Consider the following 25,998-nt stretch of genomic DNA (forward strand, 5'->3'; position numbering starts at 1 on the left):
CTTCACTAGAGATTTTGCATTTACTTGGATGGGACAATCACATGTGGGCAAGGAGAGGTATGAGGCACATGATAGTTGAGGTGGAGCAAAACCATAGAGAGAAAAAGAAGCACAGGACATGCGGTGCTGCACTGTCATGGTCATGGTAGACCAAAAGCATTATGTGCTTAACTCCAGAGACAAAGATCTCATGTCCAAATTCAGAGCCAAAAGGAACATGTGACCCAGCAACTACATGGCTCCTTCCAATTATGTGAATACATAAAATATCACACAAAATACTGTGTCTAGTCTGACCCTAAAAGGCACAATACAATACAGTCCCCCAAAATGTTGTAAATATATACAGTTCATACATTCATTGCCACGTGTCATTTCTTATCATGCAACATGGATGGGCTTGATAAGCAGCAGGGGATGGAAAATGGTTCCATGGTAGATCTGTTGCTGTACACCAGCAATCGTGTACAGACCATTGGTGTACACCAGGGTATCTGTTTTTTCCTCTGTACTTTTGTACCACTTAAATACTTTTGTTTTCCCCCCAGAACCCCAGTGATGTCTTAACTGCACAATATCAACCTCTGACCTTGAAGAACATTTCCTCTTTGCCACTTAACATCCTTCTCTCTTTACAAGAACCCTTCGCCCTTTGTGACACTGATCATGAAATGCTGCTGGCCCCAGATAAGGTACAAAAATTCTCTTTATGCAAATGGCCTTTTATTTATGCATGCTCTTTGTAATTTCCGGATCCAATTCAAGGCACTGGTTGTAACAAGTCCAGTCCCAGTGAACAGTCTCCAATTCCTAGAGATACTGAAGTCCTTCCCAAAGAACTACAGTAAGGGAATAATAGAAACCAGTAATCTTTTAAATCAACTTCTTTCCCACTTTAGCCCTTAACGATGGATGTTGGGGAGATGCATCATCTTTGTATCAGGTTTGACCCCCTCTATAGAGATGACCTATACAGTCGAGTAGCAGAGGAAGTCCTGACTATGCGTTACCTGGAGCATCCCCATGTAGACCACATCCGCCTCCGGGGAGGAGTGCATTTTCCAAACCTCCACTTCCAGACTATGGATCTGAATTTTGGCTGCATCTTGAATGATACAGAAGTCGTACGTGACATCAGTATGACCAACAGCAGCCCGCTTCCGATCAAATACCGGTGGTCCTTCCTGACAGATGATTGTGAGTCCCTAATCAGGTAAGAGCACCAATATACCATCCCTTAGGGATTTTGCCTGGTGTTTCTAGCTATTCCCGGGACATGGTCTGAGGGCACACGACTGAGTCACCTTGCTGAAGCTAAGCAGGTCTGATCAACCCCTGGGTGGGCGACTACCAGGGAAGCCCATGTATAACATCTTGAGTTCCATCATGCAACAAAGTCTGGATATAAATAAATTCCATTTTGGATATGTGGTCCTTGAGGAATTACACCTGACCAAAGTATTGCCACATGTCCTCGTTCACCTGGACACACAACTCACGTGTGTACACATGTAACAATGAATGTGGGTCTAAGGGGGCCTTAAACAGAGTTGTGGTGCACGCACAGCAATTTTATGCACTGTGCTTGTACAAATGGAGAACAGCATTACCTAACTTGAGAGGAAGGGGAACTCCAAGGACACTCGTTCCTAATTGGTTGCAAAAAGTTAGAAAAATGCTGCAGGCGCTGACTACCCTCAAGTTTCTCGTCTTTATTTCCAAATTTGAAAATGCAATAGCCTTAAATTGTTTCAGGCACTCTTGAAGACTAAATCATCAAGAAAAAGCCAAAATAATGGCTTTGATAATGTAGTTTTCATGGCAGTGATGGGGAGACTGAGTGGAGACAAAGTCGTTACTGGGGTCACTGGAGCCACCACAATTTGGTTTAAAGGTAGGGATGTACGAAAGTCACTTACCTGGTCTCGCAGCTTGCTTCACGGTGGGGGGGAGGCGCTTCGCTTCTCCCCCCGAAGTTCAGGCCGGGGGGGGAGGCTTCCCGCCTTGCCCGGCCGAAATTCAGGCCGGGGGGAGGCTTCCTGCCTCGCCCGGCCGAAATTCAGGCCGGGGAGAAGCGCCCCGTCTCCCTGGCCGCAAACTTCAACAGAAAAGTAAAAAAAAAACAACACGCCCCGTGATAGGCTACGTGACGATTTACGTAGCCTATCACAGCTAGATCTGCAAAGTCAGCCGTGATAGGCTACGTTAATCGTCACGTAGCCTATCACGCGTGACTTAAAAAAAAACACGTATGCAAATGGCGGCCCCCATAGGGAGCCGCCATTCGCGTTCCTTATTTGGTCGCTGTAGTCTACGTAAAGATTTACGTAGACTACGGCAAAAATAAGGGCAACGCAAATAGTAGAGTTAGCCTTATCGACGATAGGGCTCCTCCTTAGAGTTACCAGTAAAATTTAGAAATGGTGAGTTCCACTCAAGATGTTACGTAGCCACTCCCCATTACCCTGAGCCACCTCCCGTGGATTCAAAAGACAGCAACTCACACAGAGCTTGCAGACGACCTGCATAGCTTGCAGGTCAAACTGCATTGCTGCATGTGTGGAACCCAGCTTTGGTCCTCAGTGGGTGGTTTGCCAGGGATAATAAAGCTCTCTCCCTCTCTCTGGGTGTACAAGAAAGCGCAAGTGGATGTCTGGCCCTTGAAATGTTGGATCGGCACCAGAGCGGAACAGGGAATCCTGATAAAAGACTCATGAAGTACAGCACTGTAGCTAATCAGAGCCTGTGATATTCTTAGAGCTGAGACACACCAGCATGAGGGGTGCCTCAGCAGAGAGACTGAACGCCAGTTGCCAGAAGTCCAAGGCAGTTGTAGGATTTTCAACAAAGGAAAAAAGAGCTCAGTGGCTTGTTCGGTTCCCCCCGTTGGTATCGGCTCGACTCGTTGCAAGTTGAAACAATATGCAGAGTTTGGAATTTTTTTAAATATGGCAATTATACATAAATAAATATGACCATTCAACCCCCAGATACGAAGATTAAGTCCTTCATATATGTGCCCTGAGTCTGATTTATGAGCTCATTGGTTACAGCTTTTAAAATGCTCCTGTGCAGAGCACAGCACAGCCTTCCCTAACCTGGTGCCCTCCAAATGTGTTGCACTACTACAGCTCCCAGCATGTTGGAGGGCACCAGGTTGGGGAAGGCTGGTGTGTAGCTTGTGCCCAGCATATTCTAATTCTAGAATCCACACCCTTCTCATTTCCAAGTGGCCAGCAGATTTTCAGGGGGAAGATGGTTCTTTTTTTCTTTTTCTTTTTTGTAGCCCCAAAGAATTTGAGGCAACAAAAAATAAAAAGTTTGTTTGCTTTCACCCCCACCTTTCATTGGATTAAAATCAAGGCAGCTTACGTGGACAACCAACCTGCTTTTAAAACCAAACTACCACTGCCACTGTTTGGAAAGCTTCCATTCTCGGCATTCTGTGAGAATGATGTCTTCAGTGCCATCTTTCATTGTTTGTTTCATGGCTGTGCCCCCTTCCCCTGGCACCTCCCTGCCTTCGTGAGTCTTCAGAACTATTGAGCTTTGTTCTGTAGCCTTTTATTTTATTTTGAAAAACAAAAGAGGCACGGGGGTGGGGGGACAAATAGTAGACAAGATTGGGAGTAGGAATGGTTTCCGTAAAACTGCCTGCAAAGATACTTACTCAGAATTATATGAACCGGAGCTGCAACTTCCCCAAAGTTGGAAGGTGAGGTGGCACGGGAGCCCCTTTCCTTCTTTTCCCTTTAGGGTGACCTCTGACTCTGCTCTCACTGGACTGTGGGGGGATGGACCATTGCTAGCGACCGGGCTCACTGCCTGTCAGGGTGGAAACTCAGCCGATAGAGCCCCAGAGCAGTTCTGATTCTGAGGAGGAGCAGCAATCCGTGGGAGAGGAGACTGCTCATCCCTCACAGGCACAGCAGTTGGCAGAGATTCCTCCTGCTGGCATTCCTGAGAGAGATAGTGACCCTGGCAGCGAGAGAGTGCGGGAGGGGGGCTTGCTGGACGCTGGACGCCGACAGCGCTGACAGCTGGAGGGCGCGGAAAGGAAGCGTAGCACTCATTTGGCACGCAAGCAACGGTCGCGTCCCAAGGACCCAAGGGAAAAAGGGAGGAACTCTCCCTAGCCCATAAGTTCAGGGTCTTCCCGTGATTCTCCTTCAAACGGGGACCACTGCCTAACCTGGAGCATAGGCTACTCTGCTGTTCCTTGCTTAGTCACTGGTGATTAGCATCTGAAAGAGTCATTAAGTTATAAAAGGACTAAAGCCTTAAAAAGAATCCTTTTGTCTGTGTCTTGAGTTAGCTATTGAAGTAGACTGAAAGAGGCCGCCAGGGCGCTTGTGACACTGCCCTACCCCCAGGATTTTTCACCCTCCTCTTGTCAACTATGCCTCTACACGCCAGTTGCTAGAGAATGCGAGCAGGAGGCCTCTGGAGCGGGCAGGCGTGGGAGCAAGCTGTTGCACTCCTACCCTCCATGTGGACTTCCCAGGGGCATCTGGTTGGCCTCTGTGGGAACCAGGATGCTGGACAAGAGAGGCCTTTGGTCTGGAAAGAAATGATGGTTCAACTATTAAATAAGGATGGCAAAATGATAACAGATGACAAGGAAAAGGCAAAAGTGCTCATTTCCTACTTTGGCTCAGTCTTCTTCCAAAAGAGGGTCTATGATCCTCCCTGGCAAAGGCGAAATACAGGCTGAATGGGCAGGATTGCAGCTTGAGATGGATAGGCATATGGTCAAGGAACACCTAATTACTTTGAATGAGTTCAAATCTCCGGGGCCAGTATAGCTTCCAAATCCCAGGAAGTACTAGTTCCCTTCTACTCAGTACTGGTTAAGCCTCACCTGGAGTACTGTGTCCAGTTCTGGGTGCCACACTTTAAGAAGGATGCAGACAAACTGGAGAGGGTTCAGAGGAGGGCAACAAAGATGATCAGGGGACTGGAAACAAAGCCCTATGAGGAGAGACTGAAAGAAATGGGCCTGTTTGGTCTTGAGAAGAGAAGACTGAGGGGAGATATGATAGCGCTCTTCAAGTACCTGAAAGGTTGTCACAGAGAAGAAGGCCAGGATCTCTCCTCGATCCTCCCAGAGTGCAGGACATGAAATAATGGGCTCAAGTTACAGGAAGCTGGATTCTGGCTGAACACCAGGAAAAACCTCCTGACTGTTAGAGCAATACGACAGTGGAACCAATGTCCTAGGGAGGTGGTGGGCCCTCCCACACTGGAGGCGTTCAAGATGAGGCTGGACAGCCACCTGTCAGGGCTGCTCTGCCTTGGATTCCTGCACTGAACAGGGGGTTGGACTCGATGGCCTTGTAGGCCCCTTCCAACCCTACTCTTCTATGAAATGTCTTGAACTGGAGGAGAGAGACACTAATGTATATAAACCCACAGAGGTGGGCGAGGGATACAGCTGGGTCCTATGGTCCATACCCATTCTCCCCCGCTCCCCATCAGCAACCTTAACATCCAGCCTTGTCTGGAATCTCTGTCTTGGAGAAGGCGACTGCTTCTGCTGTTGAGCTGCTGTTAAGACATGTTGCAGGAAACCGCCCCAACCAGAGTCAAACCAGTGGTCCATTTAGGCCAGTGCTGCTAGCTGCTGCAACTGGCAGCAGCTCCCTGAGCTCTCAGGCAAGGGCCTTTCCCTGCTCAGAAAGTGGAGGTGCCAGGGATTCACCCAGGGGCTTCAATATGCACAGCATTCACTCTGTCCCTCAGCCATGGCCCATCCCAGTGGGCCAACAGGAGTACACTGGAATCCCCTTTGCTGTGACCTCCCTGTATGATGCTTTTATGGGAAAGAGGGTGAGCTTCTTGTTCCCCTGGACAGAAAGCCTTCTAAGCTCTTTAACGCGTATGCTAGTCTGGTACGTAGGTGATATCATCCCCTTTCACTCTGTGATCCCAGTTTGGCTTGGATCACAAGGAAGAAGCATTTTGAAAGTTGGCCAGGGGGGTAGAGATGCTCCAGAAAATGCTGGAGCAGAAAGCCAGAGGGGCTCAACAGGTGCAAAGAAAGGGACATGTTTGGGGGTTTTAAAGATGATATTTCAGGAAATATTTCAGAGCCTCCAAAAGGAATATACTTGTCTGCGTTTCTTTGCATCCTTCTAAAACATGGTACATTAATCCATCAGAGGACTAATCGGTGCCAGGCTTACTGAGCATACCTCACAGAGGACACTTAATGGAATTCAAAATGGCATTTGCTTTTTTTGCAGTATGGACCCCCCACTCTTTCAACATGCAACTGCATGCATGTGAGGGTGGTGATGGGGGGAATCATTCCAGCCAGAGTAATTTGTGCAGCAGAAGGGAATACTTTCATGTGTACACTCCCAAGGGGGGAAAGAATGAAAGGTTAAGACTGAATAATTAGATGAACACCATAAAAGTCACTGCCCTAATTATAAGGTCCAGAAATAAAACTAAGTAAATTGCATTCCTCACCCCTAGCTGAAAAACAGATGTTAATCTGAATGACAATTAGTTGCTGTGATGAAAGGCAAGGAGTGGATGGAGTAGCCGTGACCTGATTTTTAGCTACCAAACTGTCAGGCTGCATTAGCTGGATGTAATTATTTGAGATCCACATAACTGCATCAGAACAGAAATATTATCTGACAAGTTTTGCTTTTTCCTGGCCTTTTAATGACCAAGCAGTGGTGCTAACAGCTGAGAGGCTACCTTCAGGCCCAGCTCAGCTCTGGAGAGTCAGGTGGTGCTGCTCAAGGACCCAGTGTCAGGAGCGCCCTAGCGGCCTTTTTCAGTCTATTCCAATAGCCAACTCAAGACACAGACAAAAGGATTATTTTCAAGGCTTTAATCCTTTTACAACCTAATGACTCTTTCAGATGCTAATCACCAGCGACTAAGCAAGGAACAGCAGAGTAGCCTATGCTCCAGGTTAGGCAGTTGGTCCCCATTTGAAGGAGAACCACGGGAAGACCCTGAACTTATGGGCTAGGGAGAGATCCTCCCTCTTTCCCTTGGGTCCTTGGGACGTGACCGTTGCTTGCGCGCCAAACGGGCGCTACGCCTCCTTTCCGTGCCCTCCATCACTCGTCGCTCCCTGCATCTGCGTCGACCATCTAGCAAGCCCCCCTCCTGCACTCTCTCACTGCCAGGGTCACTATCTAGCCTGTGAGGGATGAGCGGGCTCCTCTCCCATGGATTGCTATTCCTCCTCAGAATCAGAACTGCTCTGGGGTTCTATGGGCTCAGTTCCCATCCTGACACCCAGAGAAACAGTGGGGCAGGCTAATTAACACACAAAGAAAGGGAACCAGGAAACCAGACTAGGTCCAACATCGCGTCCCCGTCAGAAGGTTAATGAGGAGCCCTGCAGAATGAAGGGCCCAATCCTGTGAAATTGGTGATGCTCCTATGCACTGGATGCAGTAGCTTAGCTTCATACAGTCTCATGGGAGGGATAGAAAATCCAAAACGGGGTGTGTGTGTGTGTGTGTGTGTGTGTGTGTGAACTGAAACTGAGGGACAGGTGGGAAAGCCAGAGAAGACACTGCAGGCTGCTTTTGTGATGCTGGGTGGCAGTGATGTCAAATATTCTGGTTTAGGCAGTTTTCCAAGGGGTTGAGATCAGTGTGGGGGTTCCTGGAGCATCTGCATCCCATGGTCAGCCCCATCTTCCGTGTCTGCAGAGCTCCATGCACCTCTCCAGTGACCTTCAAGCCAGAAGGGAACCTCCATGGTCCCTCTGACACTTATTTATTGTTTATTTGATTCGTATTCTGCCTTTCCACTGAGAAAATGGTGCTCAGGGCAGCTAACGACCATAGGAACTAAAAATGTTAAGATAAAAACTTGCTTAAAAGAATAGCAAAACAGACATTAAAAATGCAGTTAAAACCACAGCAACAGAATAAAAACAGCACCTAACCCAACAGACCAGCTTACATGCCAAGTGCCTGCTTGATAAAAAGGTCTCCACTTGCCAGTGGAAGGGCAGCAGGGAGAACGCCAACTTAGCCTCCCTCAGCACGGAGTTCCAGAGCCTGGGAGTGGCCACCAAGAAGGCCTCTCTCCACCAAACATGCCTCTGAAGGTGGTGGCACCAAGAGAAGAGCCTCTTCCAAAGACCTGAATACCCAGGCAAGCTTGTGTGGGAGATCGCAGTCTTTCCAGCACTGGTCCCCAGCCCATTCCAAGGGACCTGGTGCTATGGAGTCTACTTAGAAGCAGCTCTGTCTAAAGAGCTAGGGGCATTGATCGCACTTCCCAAGTCAGGATTTGGTCACACTTGGGAAGGAGAGGGGTCAGAGCCTCGTATCAGTCATAAGGACATGAGCAGAGTCATAGAATCATAGAATAGTAGGGTTGGAAGGGGCCTATACGACCATCGAGTCCAACGCCCTGCTCAGTGCAGGGATCTAAGTCAGATCATCCCCGAAAGATGGCTGTCCATCCTCATCCTGAATGCCTCCAGTGTGGGAGAGCCCACCACCTCCCAAGGTCATTGGTTCCATTGTCGTATTGCTCTAACAGTTGGGAAGTTTTTCCTGATGTTCAGTCGGAACCTGGCTTCCTGCAACTTGAGCCCATGATTCCGTGTCCTGCACTCTGGGATGATCAAGAAGAGATCCTGGCCTTCTTCTCTGTGACAGCCTTTCAAGTACTTGAAGAGCACTATCATATCTCCCCTCAGTCTTCTCTTCTCAAGGCTAAACATGCCCAGTTCTTTCAGTCTTTCTTCATAGGGCTTTGTTTCCAGTCCCCTGATCTTCTTCGTTGCCCTCCTCTGAACCCTCTCCAGCTTGTCTGCATCCTTCTTAAAGTGTGGTGCCCAGAACTGGACACAGTACTCCAGATGAGACCTAACCAGTGAGTAGAGGGGAACTAGGGGAACTTAAGTTTGATTTGAACTCAATCAAAAGAGTTGCCCGCTGCAGTATGCAAAGCCTGGGGATTCCAGATACATGTAAATGGCCTCCTGACTACCAGGTCGCCGCCCTAGTCAGACAGCCCCAAGGGTACCCCCAAACTGGCAAATCCAAAGCCTGGGCAGGGTTGAAGCATGCTCCAGTCCTGAAGCATCTTTGCATCAAGATGAGGTGTCCTGTGCCCCATCGAGATGTTGGTTCGGTTTCAGCTTTTCAGGCCTGAAGATGTAGACAAGATGTAGACAGCAATTGAAGGATATAACTTGTTCAAAAAGAACAGGAGGAACAGAAAGGGAGGTGGGGTTGCACTGTATGTGAAAAATACATATCTCTGCACAGAAATAGAGGAGGATGAGCTTGGTAGCCCCATCGAGAGCATCTGGATCAAAATAAATGGAGCAAAGAATAAAAGGAACCTGATGGTCGGAGTCTACTACCAGCCACCCAATCAAGGAGAAGACGAGGATGAAACTTTTGAAAAGCAAATAGCCAATGTTTTAAGGACGCATGATGTAGTGGTAATGGGGGACTTCAATTTCCCCGATATTTGTTGGGAGACAAATTCTGCAAAACATGGCCCCTCCACGAAATTCCTGACTTGTGTGGCGGATAACTTCCTCCTACAGGAAGTAGAGGAAGGAACTAGAGGATCGGCTATCCTTGACTTGATCCTAACCAACAGAGATGACTTAGTGGATCAAGTAGCAGTTACAGGAACTCTGGGGGAAAGCGACCATGTTGTACTTGAATTCTTGGTTCTAAGGGAAGCAAAAGCCGAGTGTAGTCAAATGCGAACCCTGGATTTTAGGAAAGCTGATTTTAATAAACTCAGAACAATGATCAGTAAGGTCCCATGGCAAGCGACGCTAACGAGAAAAGGAGTCCAAGATGGGTGGGAGCTTTTAAAAAAGGAAATTCTCAAGGCACAATCACAAATAATTCCAACAAGAAGAAAAGGTGGAAGACAACAGAAGAAGCCAATGTAGCTTCACAAAAAGCTTAGAGGTGACCTGAAAACAAAAAAAGCACACATATAGGAAGTGGAAAGAAGGCCAAGTAACAAAGGAAGAGAACAGGCAGGTAGCACAGAATTGCAGGGATGGCGTCAGGAAAGCTAAAGCTGAGAACGAGCTGAGGTTAGCGAGGGATGCTAAATACAACAAAAAGGCTTTCTTCAGCTACGTGCACGGTAAAAGGCAGAGAAAAGAAATGGTTGTTCAGCTATTAAATAAGGATGGCAAAATGATAACAGATGACAAAGAAAAGGCAGAGGTCCTCAATTCCTACTTTGGCTCAGTCTTCTCCCAAAAGAGGGTCTGTGACCCCCCTGGCAATGGCGAAGTACAGGCTGAAGGGGCAGGATTGCAGCTTGAGATCGATAGGCATATGGTCAAAGAACACCTAATGACTTTGAATGAGTTCAACTCTCCAGGGCGAGATGAACTGCATCCTAGAGTAATAAAGGAACTGGCAGAAGAACTCTCAGAACCGCTGTCTATTCTCTTTGAGAAATCATGGAGGATGGGGGAAGTGCCAGATGACTGGAGGAGGGCTAACATTGTCCCTATCTTCAAAAAGGGTAAAAAGGAGGAACCTGGGAACTACAGACCAGTCAGTCTGACATCAATCCCTGGGAAAATTCTGGAGCAGATTATAAAATAATCCATCTGGAAGCCTCATGAAAACAATGCAGTGATGACTCGAAGCCAACATGGATTTGTCAAGAACAAGTCCTGCCAGACAAATCTGATCTCATTTTTTGATCAAGTAACCTCCCTTGTGGACCATGGGAATGCTGTAGACATCATATACCTCGACTTCAGCAAAGCTTTCGACAAAGTGCCCCATGATCTCCTGATGAGCAAACTAGCTCAACGTGGGCTAGATGAAACAACGATCAGGTGGATCCACAGTTGGTTACAGAATCGGACTCAAAGAGTGCTTATCAATGGGACCTTCTCCAACTGGGGAGAGGTAACGAGTGGGGTACTGCAGGGCTCAGTCCCAGGCCCAGTGCTCTTCAACATTTGTATTAATGACTTGGAGGAGGAGGAGGTTCAGGGAATGCTGATAAAATTTGCAGATGACACCAAATTGGGCAGGATAGCTAATACTTTGGAAGACAGAAACAAAATTCAAAGTGATCTGGATAGACTGGAGCTCTGGGCAGAAAACAACAGAATGACATTGAATAGGGATAAATGCCAAGTTCTGCACCTAGGAAAAAGAAACCAAATGCACAGTTACAAGATGGGGGATACGTGGCTCAACAACACTATAAGCGAGGAGGATCTTGGAATTGTTTTCGATCACAAGCTGAATATGAGCCAACCATGTGATGTGGCTGCAAAAAGCAAATGCTATTTGTGGCTGCATTCATAGAAGCATAGCTTCCAAATCCCAGGAAGTACTAGTTCCCCTCTACTCAGCAGTGGTTAGGCCTCATCTGGAGTACTGTGTCCAGTTCTGGGCACCACACTTTAAGAAGGATGCAGACGAACTGGAGAGGGTTCAGAGGAGGACAACAAAGATGATCAGGGGACTGGAAACAAAGCCCTATGAAGGGAGACTGAAAGAAATGTGCCTGTTTAGCCTTGAGAAGAGAAGACTGAGGGGAGATAGGATAGCACTCTTCAAGTCCTTGAAAGGTTGTCACAGAGAGGAAGGCCAGGATCTCTTCTCGATCATCCCAGAGTGCAGGACATGGAATCATGGGCTCAAGTTACAGGCAGCCAGATTCCGGCTGAACATCAGGAGAAACGTCTTGACTGTTAGAGCAATACAACAATGGAACCAATGACCTAGGGAGGTGGCGGGGTCTCCCACACTGGAGGCCTTCAAGACGAGGCTGGACAGCCATCGGTCAGGGATGCTCTGACTTGGATTCCTGCATTGAGCAGGGGGTTGGACTTGATGGCCTTGTAAGCCCCTTCCAACCCTATTATTCTATGATGCTATGATTCTACAACGTGTTTGTAGTGACTCAGCCACCTACATGCCCTCTTGACCCCTGCCTGGAACATTGTACTGCAGTCTCTCTGGGTCTTGGGCCAGGTGCACGCATCCACCCACACCCCAGGAGATCAGACTTCCCTCCCTTGCCTCCTTCCCTTATGTTCTCTGGTGTCTCCCTGTACTTGTTATATTCCTGAGTTAAGTTAGATTCCAGGGTCGTTTTTGAACTGCCTTCTGCACCCTTGGGGGCTCTTAATAACGGCTAGGCCACCTCTTTCGCCTCCCCATCCCTGCCTGAAGGCCTTTTGGTTGTTCCTGGGTCACTTGGTGCACCAAGTGATCTAGACCGCCAGGATGGCAGCAGCACAGTGAATCCATGATTAGCAGCCCGCAGACCAGCGCGCAGACTTTGCCTGCTCCAGGTTTCCACATACGCATGACCAACTAGGACGTGAGGCTGTTGGGTTCTTCTTACTCTGAAACAAGGGAGTTTGCAATGGATGCTGAGCCCTCCCACTGAGTACTGAGGCAGCAGAGACTCCCTGTGCAATCCACAAACTCTTTGTTTAGCTCATAGCACCTCTTCACCTCTCAAGTGACCACATAGACTTACTGCTGTCCTCTAGGTCTGATTTGCAGAGTAAACCTTTTGGCAAAAGAGCTACTGAAAGCAGGTGAGTTGCCTTTCACCTCCAGACAGGGTGCTTGGCTGGCTTTTTCTGAGCTCCTGCCCTTAGGGAGGATCCTCTGGCCCAGCTTCTGATGGGCAGTCCATCTGGTGTGACACGTCCCACCTCCTCCTCTCAACTCTGCCCATTTAACTCCACAGCAGGTTCTGGCATCTGTTAATCCCGAAGCTCTCTCCCCTCCAACAGGGCCTGGGCTCCCCTGGGGGTGGGTGGGGTGTTCTGAGCCTGGTCCTCTCCTCGATAAGCCCCTGGGAATGTTCTTCGCTGGCACTTGAGGAGTCTTGGGGGATTTCCTCCCCACACCCTGTCTCTGCTGGGCTTCTTCTAACTCTGAATCTGAATCAGAGTCTGAAACCAAAACAGGAGGCCTAGGCTCAATCCTGACAAGAGATGCCCCAGCTCTGACTTTCCTTCTTCTCTGCCCCTTACGTGGCCCTTGTCACTAAAGTGCAGAGGCCCCTGTGTCGCAAGCCCTGCCCCACCATTTCCCACGCCTTACTTGGCAAGCCATGAGCCCTCTTTCTATCCTTATTGTGCTCACTGGAAATAATCTGCTGGTCCCAGTGCACAGCCTCCCTCCAACCTGGCACCCTCCAGATGTGTTGAACTGCCAGCCCAGGGGACGATGGGGGTGGTAGTCAAACACATCTAGAGGACACCGGGTTAGGGGAGGCTGTGCTTGGGGGCTGGTTTGCCAATCAAGGACTCTTCTCTTCTGTAAAACAAAAGTTTGCTCTTGACCTTTGCCAGTGAGCTCATTTTCCCACTTGGACCTGGGCTCAGTGCATGATCTGCTGTACGCACACCACGCCTCTGCAAAAGATCCCTCTATTTCCATGTTCATTGGGTACTTGTGTACAGATGTGAGTTTGCATGTGTGAATGAAGACTTGCAGTAGCCCCTCGAGAGTGGAGTTTGTCAGAGGCATCCTCCTCCCTTGCCCAAACTGTTTTGCCTTTGTATTGGATCTCTTGCATTAAAAATCAGGAATCATTCTGTCCTTCAGGGTATCAAAGCTTGAATTCTAAATTAAAACTCTTACTATTGGCAGAGGGTGTTGTGTTCATCTTGTGCCATCTAGTTTACTCATTAGTGAAGGTCAAAAAAAAATTCTGTGAATTTGAAATTGTGTTTGGTTGTAAAATTAAATACATCTAAATCTGAATATAAAAGTTCATATCATTGAACAGTAAAGTTTAAGAATTTGTCCCAATTTGCCCCATAAGCTAGAAGAGTACAGATGTTGATTATCTAGGAATAAATGTATCAAATTATTTTGATAATTTATATGAAGGTGATTCTGGTTCTTTTATACATAAAACTCAATTAAATTTTTAAAAATTATGTACATGGGCAGAACACAAGATAATGGCCATCAAGTTGGATGGCTTTCAAAGGAGATTAGAAAAATTCATGGAGGAGGATAAGGCTACTACCCCTGGCGACTAGTCAGGATGGATGGATGGATGCTACTTCCATTATTGGAGGCAGTATGCCTATGTACACCAGTTGGTACGGAACATGAGCAGGAGGGTGCTACTGCATTCACATCCTACTCGTGGGCTTCCCATTAGGGCATCTGGTTAGTGTCACATTCCTTCGTCCCCCCCCTTTGCAGTCAACACATGCCAAGATACCAGGCGTCAGGCTCACTACTTTATTAGTTAACAACCAGCTTCCTTACAAATGCAAATTCTGGGACACTCTCAGGCTACAAAGGAAACAGCTACTCCATACAATTACGAATACCAATAAAAGAGCCAAAGTGGAAGTTAGAGAAGTTGCGGCAGTTTGAACAAGAGCTTCCCAGACAGGCTAGCTTAGGGGGGACGCCCCTCCCTTACAGTTGCTCCCTCCTACATAGACTATGACACATAGCCAACCTGCAGGAGCGTCTGAGCTCTGCCGCTAACTTTTCCCTGCTTCACTCTCCGAGGGACCCTAGCATCCCTCAAGTCACGCCCCTCATTCTCCTCCTCCCCCAAGACCTGGGTTCTCATGGGGGGGGGCCTGGAGGTCGAGCCATCTGTGCGCCAAGGTCTCGGGAAGAATGCCTTGCCGTATCTGAGCTCACTAGGGAGGGAGCCTCCCCCGGTTCTGGCTGTTCCCATTCTGAGTCTGAGCTGCTGACTATCTCCACACGCCCAGATTCATTCCTGACAGTTACCTACTGTGGGAATGGAATGCTGGATTAGACGGACCTTTGGTCTGATTCAGCTGGGCTCTGCTTATGTTCTTATATTTCCCCATATTGTCTTGTTCCTACCACATCTCCAAACTCACGCGGGCTTGAGGCAACTTTCAGTGGGAACTTGGCTCTCTGAAATGAGGAGCGGAACATAATGGGAGCTGCTCTGCTCTCTTCCTCCATGTTCTCACACTGCACACTGCCTTCCCTGGCTTCTTCAGGATAAAAGCTAGTAGGAAGTCTAGAGTGCATCACCAGAGGCAATCCGGTGTTGACCTTCTCCCTTACAAAATGATGTTGGATTTTTGCAGGTTCAGCCCAAGAGGAGTTAAACCCCCCATTGAACAGGAAGCCTCAGAAGAACAGGAGCTCCTGCAGCAGCCACAGGCATCTGCAAGTTACAGTGACAGCAATGACTCTGTGAGGTTTGTACAAAACTGCAGCTCCACTTCTGTACTAACACCTCAGGCATGGGCGCAGCCTTTTCCAGGTGGCGTCCAAGCCAGCCCTGATGAGAAGTCACTCTTTTCTGGCCCATGGGTACGGAAGCTTCTGTGGGCACCATCAACAGCAGTGAGACATTCACAAAAGGGGTCACGCAGAACAGAAAGGGTGTGATGAGACTGCAGGGAGCAGGGCAGTGGCAAGGGCAAAGAGGCTTAGGAAGAGCAAAAGGCAGCACAATTGCTTTTCAGCTGATAACGGAAGATACTTTTCATGTCCACCATGGTGTGTGCGGGTGTTTACTTCCTGAATGCCTCAGCTTCTGAAGTTTGAATATGGAATCTTGTTAGAGCTGAGTAGGGAAGTCACAGGAGTACCCCTCCCGCCACCCTGCACCTGTCCAAAGTGATACTGTTGGCATTCTAACACAAGTTGCAGCTGAGGAAGAACAACACGCAAAAGCACCCCAGACCCAGGAAGACGTGGCTGCCCTTTTGTAGCCTGGGTGGACGGGAGCCGGACAGGACTTCATCACCCCAAAGATGCTCCAAGCCACAGTTCCAAGAGCTTGCCACTCGGCAGAGCTGCACACGTTCTGAGTCCTCCCGGTCCCAGATGCACGGTTTGCCCCGTGGCAGCAGGAACCCATGAAGGCCCTGCAGATTTAGCTCTGTACGGCCAAGCAGAAGAATGTGGGCTGCGATATGCAGAGTCATAGAACGTAGTGATGGGCATCACTCAGTAGAGCTACCTTGCATTTCTCTTTGTTTTGTTCAGAAGACAAAAACTAAAATGCAGAACTTCTTGCTTAATTTTTGTAAGCTTTCTTTTTGTTTTAAAAGTGGAACTGGCGTTTTGCATGTACTTGGTGCATTTGACCGCCTAAAACAGCTAACTCCAAACTGGTGTCCAACACAGCTAGAGGGCCACAGGCTGGGGAAGCAGACTGGCCCCAAAGTTGCAAGTTAAACAAACACATTTATATTAGATGTCATAGACTGATGTTTTAAGTATTTAATTGGAGGCAAGCATGTCACACACACGCGCATGCGCACACACTGTTATCCTGCTCTTCAGACAAAAAGTCTCCCAGAGCAGCTTACATAAGATCAATAAAAGCAATAAGAAACAAGACCGTCCCTGCCTGCAAGTTTAAGTTTGACTTGAATCAAAGGGGGGAAAGGGTGGGGAGGGAAGGGAAGGGAAGGGAAGGGGAAAGCAAGCAAACTCAGGCAAAAGCTCTTTAAGGGATCTTAAAGTTTTGAATGTAGCCAGTTCTTAAAGTTACAAAGTTCTCGTAGTGATGAGCTGGAATGGAAACAGCTCCAAGCAGAGGCAGCAGCCAGTGGAGCTGTCCTCTCTGTGTGCAAGCACTGGGGCAGCTCTGCTGCCCCACATCTCTCGTTGCTGCAGCCAGACAGACTGGGGTTTTTTTATGCTGGCTTTTGCTATGAAATAAATATACCCAACTACTCTGAACACTATTAAGTATATTTCTGTCCCAATCTTACGACATCAGAGAAGCCGCTATAGAAGGAAGCATCAACCTCACCAGTGAAGAAGAAGCTTCCCTGAAAGAGCCGTTTGAGGCTGCAAGAAGCGGCACAGAAGCAAAGGTAGCGATGCATGTACTCTTCGGGGCTCGTGGGTAGTCTGAGCTTTCACTACCTGGCAAAGAACGGGAAATGATTTCACCAGTGGAAGAGAGAGAGCTTGGTGATAGCCTTGAACAAGCAGCCCTGACAGGAACAGAAGCTGCAGAGAGGCGGTGCTGAGTGGATTAATCCCGAGTCCTGTCCCTAGGGTACTGGGGAAAGGAGAGAGGGTCCTGAGATCACCCTGGGCCTCAGGGGGGATTGCCCTGCAGACACCTGGGGGGCCCTGTGCCCTCGGGGACTCTGAGTATGAGAGCAGCTGCTCAGCCATTCCCTACCCCATGGCTCCCTTCCTCCGCCGGAGATGTTGCTCTGTGCGCGCCAGCAGAAGTGTCTGCTTGCTGCCCCGGCATTGCCGCTTGCCTGCAAGAAGGGGAGCTCCTTGGAGGGGCGGCCAGTCATGTCCCCTGGTGCCAGCAGCGCTCCCTGAGCCGTGGCACGGCCAAAGCACCGGATGGCAAGGGTCAGTGGGACCAGCCACCGCCCGTTGGGCGATGGGCTTGGCTGGGCCTGGGAGTTGCTCAGCTCCTCATGGCGCTTTGTCTCCTGCCTCATCTGCCTGCTTCCTGCGTTGGCACGGGCACGTCCGGCCCGGGTGCCTTTGAACCAGGGAGGAGCCGCCTGCTCCTATCCTGCTTGTGACCACACCCCTCGCCTCCGTGCTGCAGGCAAACGTAGCTCTGCCGTGACACGATGGCGGCAGCTGCGCCACCAGCGCTGCAGGCGCTTTGGAGCACAGGGATACCCTTGGAAAGGGTCCACACCATGGCCCAGTCTTGGCCTGAGGCCCAAGGGCAGGGCGGGGAGGCCACTCCTTTGTTTTGTGCTGTACGGAAGCCAAGAGATGTGTGCAAAAGCCGCCTCAGAAATGTCGCGTGTCGGAACTTTTTTGGCTTCCTCAAAAGCCCACAGCTCTTTTGCCAAGGGCAAGGCAGGCCCTCCAAAGTCACCTGGCAGTTTCACTTTAGGCGAAGTTCTGTGACACGTCCTGTGGGATGGGGCAGGAGGCAGAACCGCCAGGGGGAGCACGCGTGACTTTGCTTAGTTTTTGCCTTGACATTTTCTCTCAGCTCGGCAAAACAATCCCGTGACTTAAGGCTATGCCCTGTCACATGTCTTCAGCACAGAGCTCTGGTGTTCTAGTCATGATTGCCTTTTTCATAAAGCAACAACAGATTAATGTAGGTTTAAAAGGACAACCAGGGCAGAAGATGGTTAGCCATCCTGCCCAGCCCCTCTCTGTAAACCTCCCAAGTCAGGAAAGTCCGTGGCCTCCCTGTGCGGCCTCTTCCAGCCGTCCCAGTGAGGACGTTTCTCTGGGTGCTTCCAGATGAGGCTTTTTTGGCACCATCATTACCCTGTCTTGCTCACAGCGTTTTGTGGGGGGTCCAGATGTCACTGTCATCCACTTCTCATCCTCCCATGTTTCCCCACTGTGGCTTCTGCCTGCTTTGTTACCGTGGGACATGGTAATGGGAAATCCATTGAGGAAGAAAAGGTGGAGTGGCTGCACCAGGAGGCACGCCATCGCGAGGAGCCCTCCCGCCTCCACCTGTCCACAGTGGGATAGTTCCACCGTGAGGTGGATATCGCGCATGTGCTGCTCTTTTTTCCTAGCCTGTACTGCTGGCTTCCGGGGAAGCAGAAGAGGAGCTTCCGAAGAGGGTCCAGGCAGAGAACAAGGACGTGCTGTGGTGTGTCGAACCAGAGGAGCATCACTTGACAGGCGTGGAAGAAGTGAGCAGGCGTTCCCCTGGGCATTCAGCCAATCATGAGAGGGACGGAGCCTGGCTGCACTCCCCGCACCAGCTCAAGCCAGCCCCAGCCTCCTGCGCATGCCTCTAGGGCGGGGGGCAGCTCTGCTCCCCAAGCGAGCGGCAGCAGGCCTGCTGGACTGGGGAGACTGCCTCCTCCTCCTCGGCCTGAGACTGGAGCCAGCCAGATCAGCACAGAGCATCACTCACAGGTGCTGCCGCTTCAGCCCTTGGCTTTGGGCACTTGGACTGACCGAGCTTGGAGACAGGATGAAGACTGTGATCTCATGCGGTGATTTAGAAAGGGAAAGGAAGTCCTTTGGCTTGCTTGGGAAGACTCTGAGCAAAAGCCAGGATGTCAGGACCCATATTTTGCATGGCAGCCCCCAGCCATGCTCCACACCATGCTCACGGTAGCGCTGATTGCGCTTCCCAGTGCTGGTTCCACGTTTGGGGAGCAACAGTCTCAGTGCCCCCCCCGAGTGGCCCGCCTCCCCTCCCTCTCTCTGCTCTTGCCACAGCCCATTTGCTTGCCTCTCCCTCTGGGCACTGTCCTGCAGGGAGAGAGAGCGAACAAGGGGCGCGGTGGTTGCGGATCCTTCGTGCTTCTCTCGTGGTTTGCTCTGGGGGGCACGTGAGCAGGCACAGGAAGACGGAGGGGAGCAGCATAGCCGGGGGCTCCAGAGGCTGAACCGTGGGCCTTGGCAATTGCCAGCGGGGCCAGCCCCGGATGCTGGTGGCACCAGCACGCACTCTGGAAAGGCTCTCCGGGGAAGCACCTTGCCTTAGCCAGCGTGCCACCTCTCTTCCTCTCCTCCCGCCCAGGTGTTTGACATCATGCCCCTGTATGGAGTGCTGCAGCCCAACGAGGCCCAGCTGATGTCCTTCACGTTCTATGGCCACGCGGATGTTGTCGCCTGTGCAAAGGCGCTCTGCGAAGTGGAAGGGGGGCCCACCTATGAGGTCCTGCTGCGTGGCGAGGCCTCGCTCGTGAGTTACACGTTCGACAGGAAGGAGATAGACTACGGGCTCCAGGTAGGGACAGCAGCCAGCAGCCTGCGCTTGGCCCTTGAGGCCTCTCGTGGGTCACCACATCTCTTCTCTTGCTCCTCATTTCTTGCTCTGGGCACAGTCCTCCCTCCAGTAAGCCCCACGATAGCCCTGTGAGAGGGGGCCGTGGCTCAGTGGTAGAGCCCTGTGTGGCACGCAGAAGGTCCCAGGTTCAGCCCCTGGCGTCTTGCAGGGGAGGTGGCGGGAGGCTGAGAAAGAACCCTGCCTGAAGCCCCGGAGAGTTGCTGCTGCCCGTCAGTGTTGACAACACTGGGCTATTTATTCGTTTATCACGTTTCTATACCGCCCAACAGCCAAAGCTCTCTGGGCAGTTCGCAACAACACAATCAAATACAGTATAAACACTTAAAAGTGTAAAACAACAGTATAAAATAAAAATGACCAAATAAAACCTAGCAGCAGTGTAAAGATTTGAAATACAGTAACAGATTTAAAACTACAGAAACTGAAAGACTAACAGGGCTAGATGGACCAGGGGTCTGACTTGGTAAAAGGCAGCTTCCAATATTCCTATACTATTCAGAGGAGCGTCACCCTCCTCCTCAGCAACACCCATAGTGTTCCCCTCAGTGCCTTCATACTTTCCTGAGAGGCTGGGCTTCCCAAGTAAGGACTGAAAATCCTTCTTTCCCCAGGCATTGCTCCATGATTACCTCACTGGTTTTCAGCTGGCCTTTTGCCAACCTCCTTTGGGTCCTCCTGCCCCCTACCCCCCATTTGTAAGCATATTGGAGTCCTTCCTTGAAAAATGGAGTCCTGCTTCACACATGACCAGCTGACTGTATGAAGAACATGTCTATAGAGCAGGGGGGAGGAGCCTCTTTCAGCTTGAGGACCACATTCCATTTTAGAGATGCCCTCAGGGGCTGCATCCCAGTGGTGGGCGGGACCAGAAGGAAAAGGGGTGGGGCCAAAATGCCAGAAATGCCAGCCTGTTGGAGCTTTCATCCCTTGCTGCCAGTAACTCAGCCTCAGGAGAGGCATCCCATCCCAACCTTTTAGCGTGGGGAAAAAGTGCACAAAACCAGGAAACTGTTGAGCAATCTGCAGTTAGGGGAAAGGGGGCCAGGTGAAGTGGGCATGGCCTTCCGGAGAACCCCAGCAGGCCAATGTGGCCCCTGGGTCTGAGGTCCCCCACACTTGCTGCAGGGGAGTCCCTCCCACCGGCGTGAGGACCATCATGCCCTGGCGCTGCATGCGTCATGCGCCCAGCTGCTGAGCGGGTCAGGGAGCAACAAGAGGGCCACCCAGGCAAGATGCTTTCGGATCTGCAGCAAAGTGTCTGCGTTGTCATGTTGCCATCACCCTCTTCTCTCCCTCTCAGCCTTTTGATCAGATAAGCATGGCTGAGATCACGCTGAGGAATACAGGAAAAGTCAGATTTGAGTACTCTGTTATCGACAGTATCCTGGCTTCAGCTGACAACCCTCCCCCTGGAATGCCGCTGACTCTGCCTGCTGCTGTGAGTAAGAACAGAAGGAAGCAGGGTGCTGTGCTCAAGCTTCGCTTCATCTTGCATTTTTGAGTTCTGATTTTTACAGAATATGCAAACCAAGGCAGGCTCTTGTCAGTGTGTCCTTCTGGTCCAGAGGCATCCAGCAGGGATGCCACCAACCCTACATCTCCCCTTGCAAAAGAGAGGAGGGCTAATGGGGAGCCTCCCTCAGTTACGTCTTCCTTCCTTCCTTCCTTCCTTCCTTCCTTCCTTCCTTCCTTCCTTCCTTCCTGGCTCTTTGCAAGGCCCCTGTTGGCCTCCTGGAAAGAGCTTTTCTTCTTGTTCACTTCACAAACACGCAGGCTGATGGGGGCTGCCACTCTCTTTCCTTGCTCATGTGATTATGGCTGAGGCTGCAACCCTAGGCCCACCTACTTCGGAGCATGCCCCGCTGAGCTCGGTGGGACTTATTTCTGAGTAGACATGTACAGTGTTGTGCTGTAAGCAAGCTATGGGAGCCAGCAAGGAGCTTTCCAGGTGGAGAGCTTTCCTCTTTCACTACTTGCTCCAGGTTGCTTCTCCGCAGCTCGGAATGTAGTTGGGCACTCTTCCACCACTGGACGCGGGAACATGAGCCACAGCCCCATCCGGAGGAGAGCGTCAGTGTTGCTCATTTATTTCGTGGTTGAGGATACAGAGAGCTTGACTGACAATAAAAGATGGACCATCTCTGTCCATCAGGGAGTCCACCCATTAAATAATATTTTGGTTCAGTTCACGTTCAGCTGAAGTTGTCTTGGTTTGGTTCCAGTTCAAGCCAAGAAAGGTTCAATAACTGGCTTGGCACACAGAAACCAGGTTGGCACACCGGTTGGCACCTCAGTTCCACTGCACATGAGGTAATGTAACGATAAGGCACGATATTTATAGTGGGCCTTTGCACAGTGGGGTGTAGCAAGCTAAGAAGGTCTAAAACTGTTGCAACAAGTGTCAGCACTAAATAATATGAAGTATTCATGAAACAAAAAGTAAATTCTAAGTACTTAACAAATACATGCTTATTTTTTTTTTGAACTGTGCAATTTTGTGCAGTTATTTGAACTGTGTAATTTTGTGCAGTTCAAATTACACAAGATTGTGTAATTTGAACTGCACAATCAGACATATATAATAGGTGATGAAGCAACCAAGTCAATTTTACAGAGGAAGGAAAAACTTAGTAAATAATCACAGAACTGTTGCTGTGATTAGTTAACATCATGATTATATTTTTTTCAACTGGCTTAATGAAACTAGGGAAACAAAGAATTATCACCCTTAAACAAATGAGTCTCCATGGTCAATCTGTATGCTGACCCAGCCCCTCTCCCAAAGAGGAAGCAGGCCTCCAGTCCCAGCCCTGGAAGAAGGCAGAGTATAGGGAGATGCCTGTGCAAATGCAAAATACATCCATCATCCCACATACTGGTTTTATTTTATGTGCTCATTCTGATTCAGGTGGAGCCAGTGAGTGTACCATGTCAGGTGTTTTTTTGTTGTGTTGGTTGAACCAGCATTTCCCTCCAGGTTCTGTTCTGGTTCCGGTTCAGCAGGGCCTTCTCAGTGTTGATGCTGTACTTGTGGAATGCCTCCCCTGGGGAGGTCTGACAGGCTCCCTGATTTTCTGACAATAACCTGGTTCACACATAACGTGAATTCTGGGTTCTCCTGAGCTATGCTAATCTAGCTGTGCTAACAAACCATGGTTTCTTAGCCATGGACAACACATAACCAACCCAGCTGCATGAACAAACCATGACTTGTTAACTAGGGATGGCCATCGTGGGGAAATCCGGACCTTTTTAGGCTCATCAGATTTCCCCGGAGCCCCCAGCTTGGCTTGCATTTGTGAGCGTAGTCACAGTTTTTCCCCCAGAATCTGGGATGCTTCAGTCCCCTGATCATCTTTGTTGTCCTCCTCTGAACCCTCTCCAGTTGGTCTGCATCCTTCTTAAAGTGTGGTGCCCAGAACTGGACACAGTACTCCAGATGAGGCCTAACCAGTGCTGAGTAGAGGGGAACTAGTACTTCCTGGGATTTGGAAGCGATGCTTCTATTAATGCAGCCCAAAAGAGCATTGGCCTTTTTTGCAGCCACATCACATGGTTGGCTCATATTCAGCTTGTGATAGACAACAATTCCAAGATCCTTCTCGCTTATAGTGTTGTTGAGCCACGTATCCCCCATCTTGTAACTGTGCATTTGGTTTCTTTTTCCTAGGTGCAGAACTTGGCATTTATCCCTATTCAATGTCATTCTGTTGTTTTCTGCCCAGAGCTCCAGTCTATCCAGATCACTTTGAATTTTGTTTCTGTCTTCCAAAGTATTAGCTATCCCGCCCAATTTGGTGTCATCTGCAAATGTGATCAGCATTCCCTGCACCTCCTCCTCCAAGTCATTAATACAAATGTTGAAGAGCACTGGGCCCGGGACTGAGCCCTGCGGTACCCCACTCGTTACCTCTCCCCAGTTGGAGAAGGTCCCATTGATAAGCACTCTTTGAGTCCGATTCTGTAACCAACTGTGGATCCACCTGATCGTTGTTTCATCTAGCCCACGTTGAGCTAGTTTGCTCATCAGGATATCCTGGGGCACTTTGTCGAAAGCTTTGCTGAAGTCGAGGTATATGATGTCTACAGCATTCCCACGGTCCACAAGGGAGGTTACTTGATCCAAAAATGAGATCAGATTCATCTGGCAGGACTTGTTCTTGACAAATCCATGTTGGCTTCGAGTCATCACTGCATTGTTTTCAAGAGGCTTCCAGATGGATTATTTTATAATCTGCTCCAGAATTTTCCCAGGGATTGATGTCAGACTGACTCGTCTGTAGTTCCCAGGTTCCTCCTTTTTACCCTTTTTGAAGATAGGGACAATGTTAGCCCTCCTCCAGTCATCTGGCACTTCCCCCGTCCTCCATGATTTCTCAAAGAGAATAGACAGCGGTTCTGAGAGTTCTTCTGCCAGTTCCTTTATTACTCTAGGATGCAGTTCATCTCGCCCTGGAGAGCTGAACTCATTCAAAGTCATTAGGTGTTCTTTGACCATATGCCTATCGATCTCAAGCTGCAATCCTGCCCCTTCAGCCTGTACTTCGCCGTTGCCAGGGGGGTCATAGACCCTCTTTTGGGAGAAGACTGAGCCAAAGTAGGAATTGAGGACCTCTGCCTTTTCTTTGTCATCTGTTATCATTTTGCCATCCTTATTTAATAGCTGAACAACCATTTCTTTCCTCCTTTTACTATGCACATATCTGAAGAAAGCCTTTTTGTTGTATTTAGCATCCCTCGCTAACCTCAGCTCGTTCTCAGCTTTAGCCTTCCTGACGCCATCCCTGCAATTCTGTGCTACCTGCCTGTACTCCTCCTTTGTTGCTTGGCCTTCTTTCCACTTCCTATATGTGTCCTTTTTTGTTTTCAGGTCACCTCTAAGCTTTTTGTGAAGCCACATTAGCTTCTTCTGTTGTCTTCCACCTTTTTTTCTTGTTGGAATTGTTTGTAATTGTGCCTTGAGAATTTCCTTTTTTAAAAGCTCCCACCCATTTTGGACTCCTTTTCCAATTAGAGTCACTTGCTATGGGACCTTACTGATCATTGTTCTGAGTTTATTAAAATCAGCTTTCCTAAAATCCAGGGTACACGTTTGACTACACTCGGCTTTTGCTTCCCTTAGATCCAAGAATTCAAGTACAACATGGGCGCTCTCCCCCAGAGTTCCTGTAACTGCTACTTTATCCACTATGTCATGACTGAACAACATCTTTGTTGGTTAGGATCAAGTCAAAGATAGCCAATCCTCTAGTTACTTTCTCTACTTTCTGTAGGAGGAAGTTATCCGCCACACAAGTCAGAAATTTCCTGGAGGGGCCATGTTTGGCAGAATTTGTCTCCCAACAAATATCGGGGAAATTGAAGTCCCCCATTACTACTACATCATACTTCCTTAAAACATTGGCTATTTGCTTTTCAAAAGTTTCATCCTCGTCTTCTCCTTGATTGGGTGGCTGGTAGTAGACTCCGACCACCAGGTTCCTTTTATTCTTAGCTCCATTTATTTTGATCCAGATGCTCTCAATGGGGCTACCAAGCTCATCCTCCTGTAGTTCTGTGCAGAGAAATGTATTTTTCACATGTAGCGCAACTCCACCTCTCTTTGTGTTCCTCCTGTTCTTTCTGAACAAGTTATATCCTTCAATTGCTGTATTCCAGTCATAAGAGTCATCCCACCACGTCTCAGTTACACCTATCAGGGTGTAACTCAGTTACTCCTATTGTAGGTCCATCCCTGGTTCAATCCTGTAGTTACTCCAAAGGACCTAGTGTAAACCAAAGATAGCATTCAGCAAATGCATGATCGCTTAGCCTTCCGCACCTTAATACTTGTTTAGAAAGAAAACAATTTTGCCTGATCAACGTTCTGCCTCTTGCATCTTCTAGAGTTATATTGAATCGGGGAAGGAGCAGGTGCTGAAGGTCTATTACTTGCCTGGAGTTCCTGAGGTCTTCCAAAGAACCTTCCAGATCCAGGTGGCCCACCTGGAACCAGACAGCATCACCCTGAAAGGAGAGGGAGTCTTCCCCAGAATCTGCCTGGATCTACCCAGAAACATGAGAGGTAGGGCTGGCTGGCTCTGTGCTTCTTCCTCTGCCCCTCGAAGCAAGTGGAAGACCCACAGGTAGCAGAAGTCGATGCTCTGACTTGGATTCCTGCATTGAGCAGGGGGTTGGACTCGATGGCCTTGTAGGCCCCTTCCAACCCTACTATTCTATGATTCTATGATTCTATGAATTTCATTGGAAAGTGCTCAGTTCCTGGCACACACACCCCATTTCTGGATTCTTTAG

General features: G+C 49.2%; 1 protein-coding gene across 1 annotated transcript in view; it reads left to right on the plus strand.

Moving 5' to 3' along the window:
• HYDIN (HYDIN axonemal central pair apparatus protein) overlaps positions 1-25,998 on the plus strand; it is a 337,764-nt gene that overhangs the window by 162,647 nt on the left and 149,119 nt on the right. The window contains exons 22-29 of the mRNA XM_084812324.1: positions 549-692; positions 900-1,213; positions 15,068-15,181; positions 16,720-16,816; positions 18,473-18,592; positions 19,435-19,644; positions 21,005-21,142; positions 25,591-25,768. Of these exons, the coding sequence (XP_084668450.1) occupies positions 549-692; positions 900-1,213; positions 15,068-15,181; positions 16,720-16,816; positions 18,473-18,592; positions 19,435-19,644; positions 21,005-21,142; positions 25,591-25,768 (1,315 nt within the window). The remainder of the gene's footprint in view (positions 1-548; positions 693-899; positions 1,214-15,067; positions 15,182-16,719; positions 16,817-18,472; positions 18,593-19,434; positions 19,645-21,004; positions 21,143-25,590; positions 25,769-25,998) is intronic.

This window comes from Heloderma suspectum, chromosome 8 (genome assembly GCF_057233095.1).
Source record: "Heloderma suspectum isolate Gila_16-S chromosome 8, 16-S_ref, whole genome shotgun sequence".
Lineage (NCBI taxonomy): Eukaryota > Metazoa > Chordata > Lepidosauria > Squamata > Helodermatidae > Heloderma > Heloderma suspectum.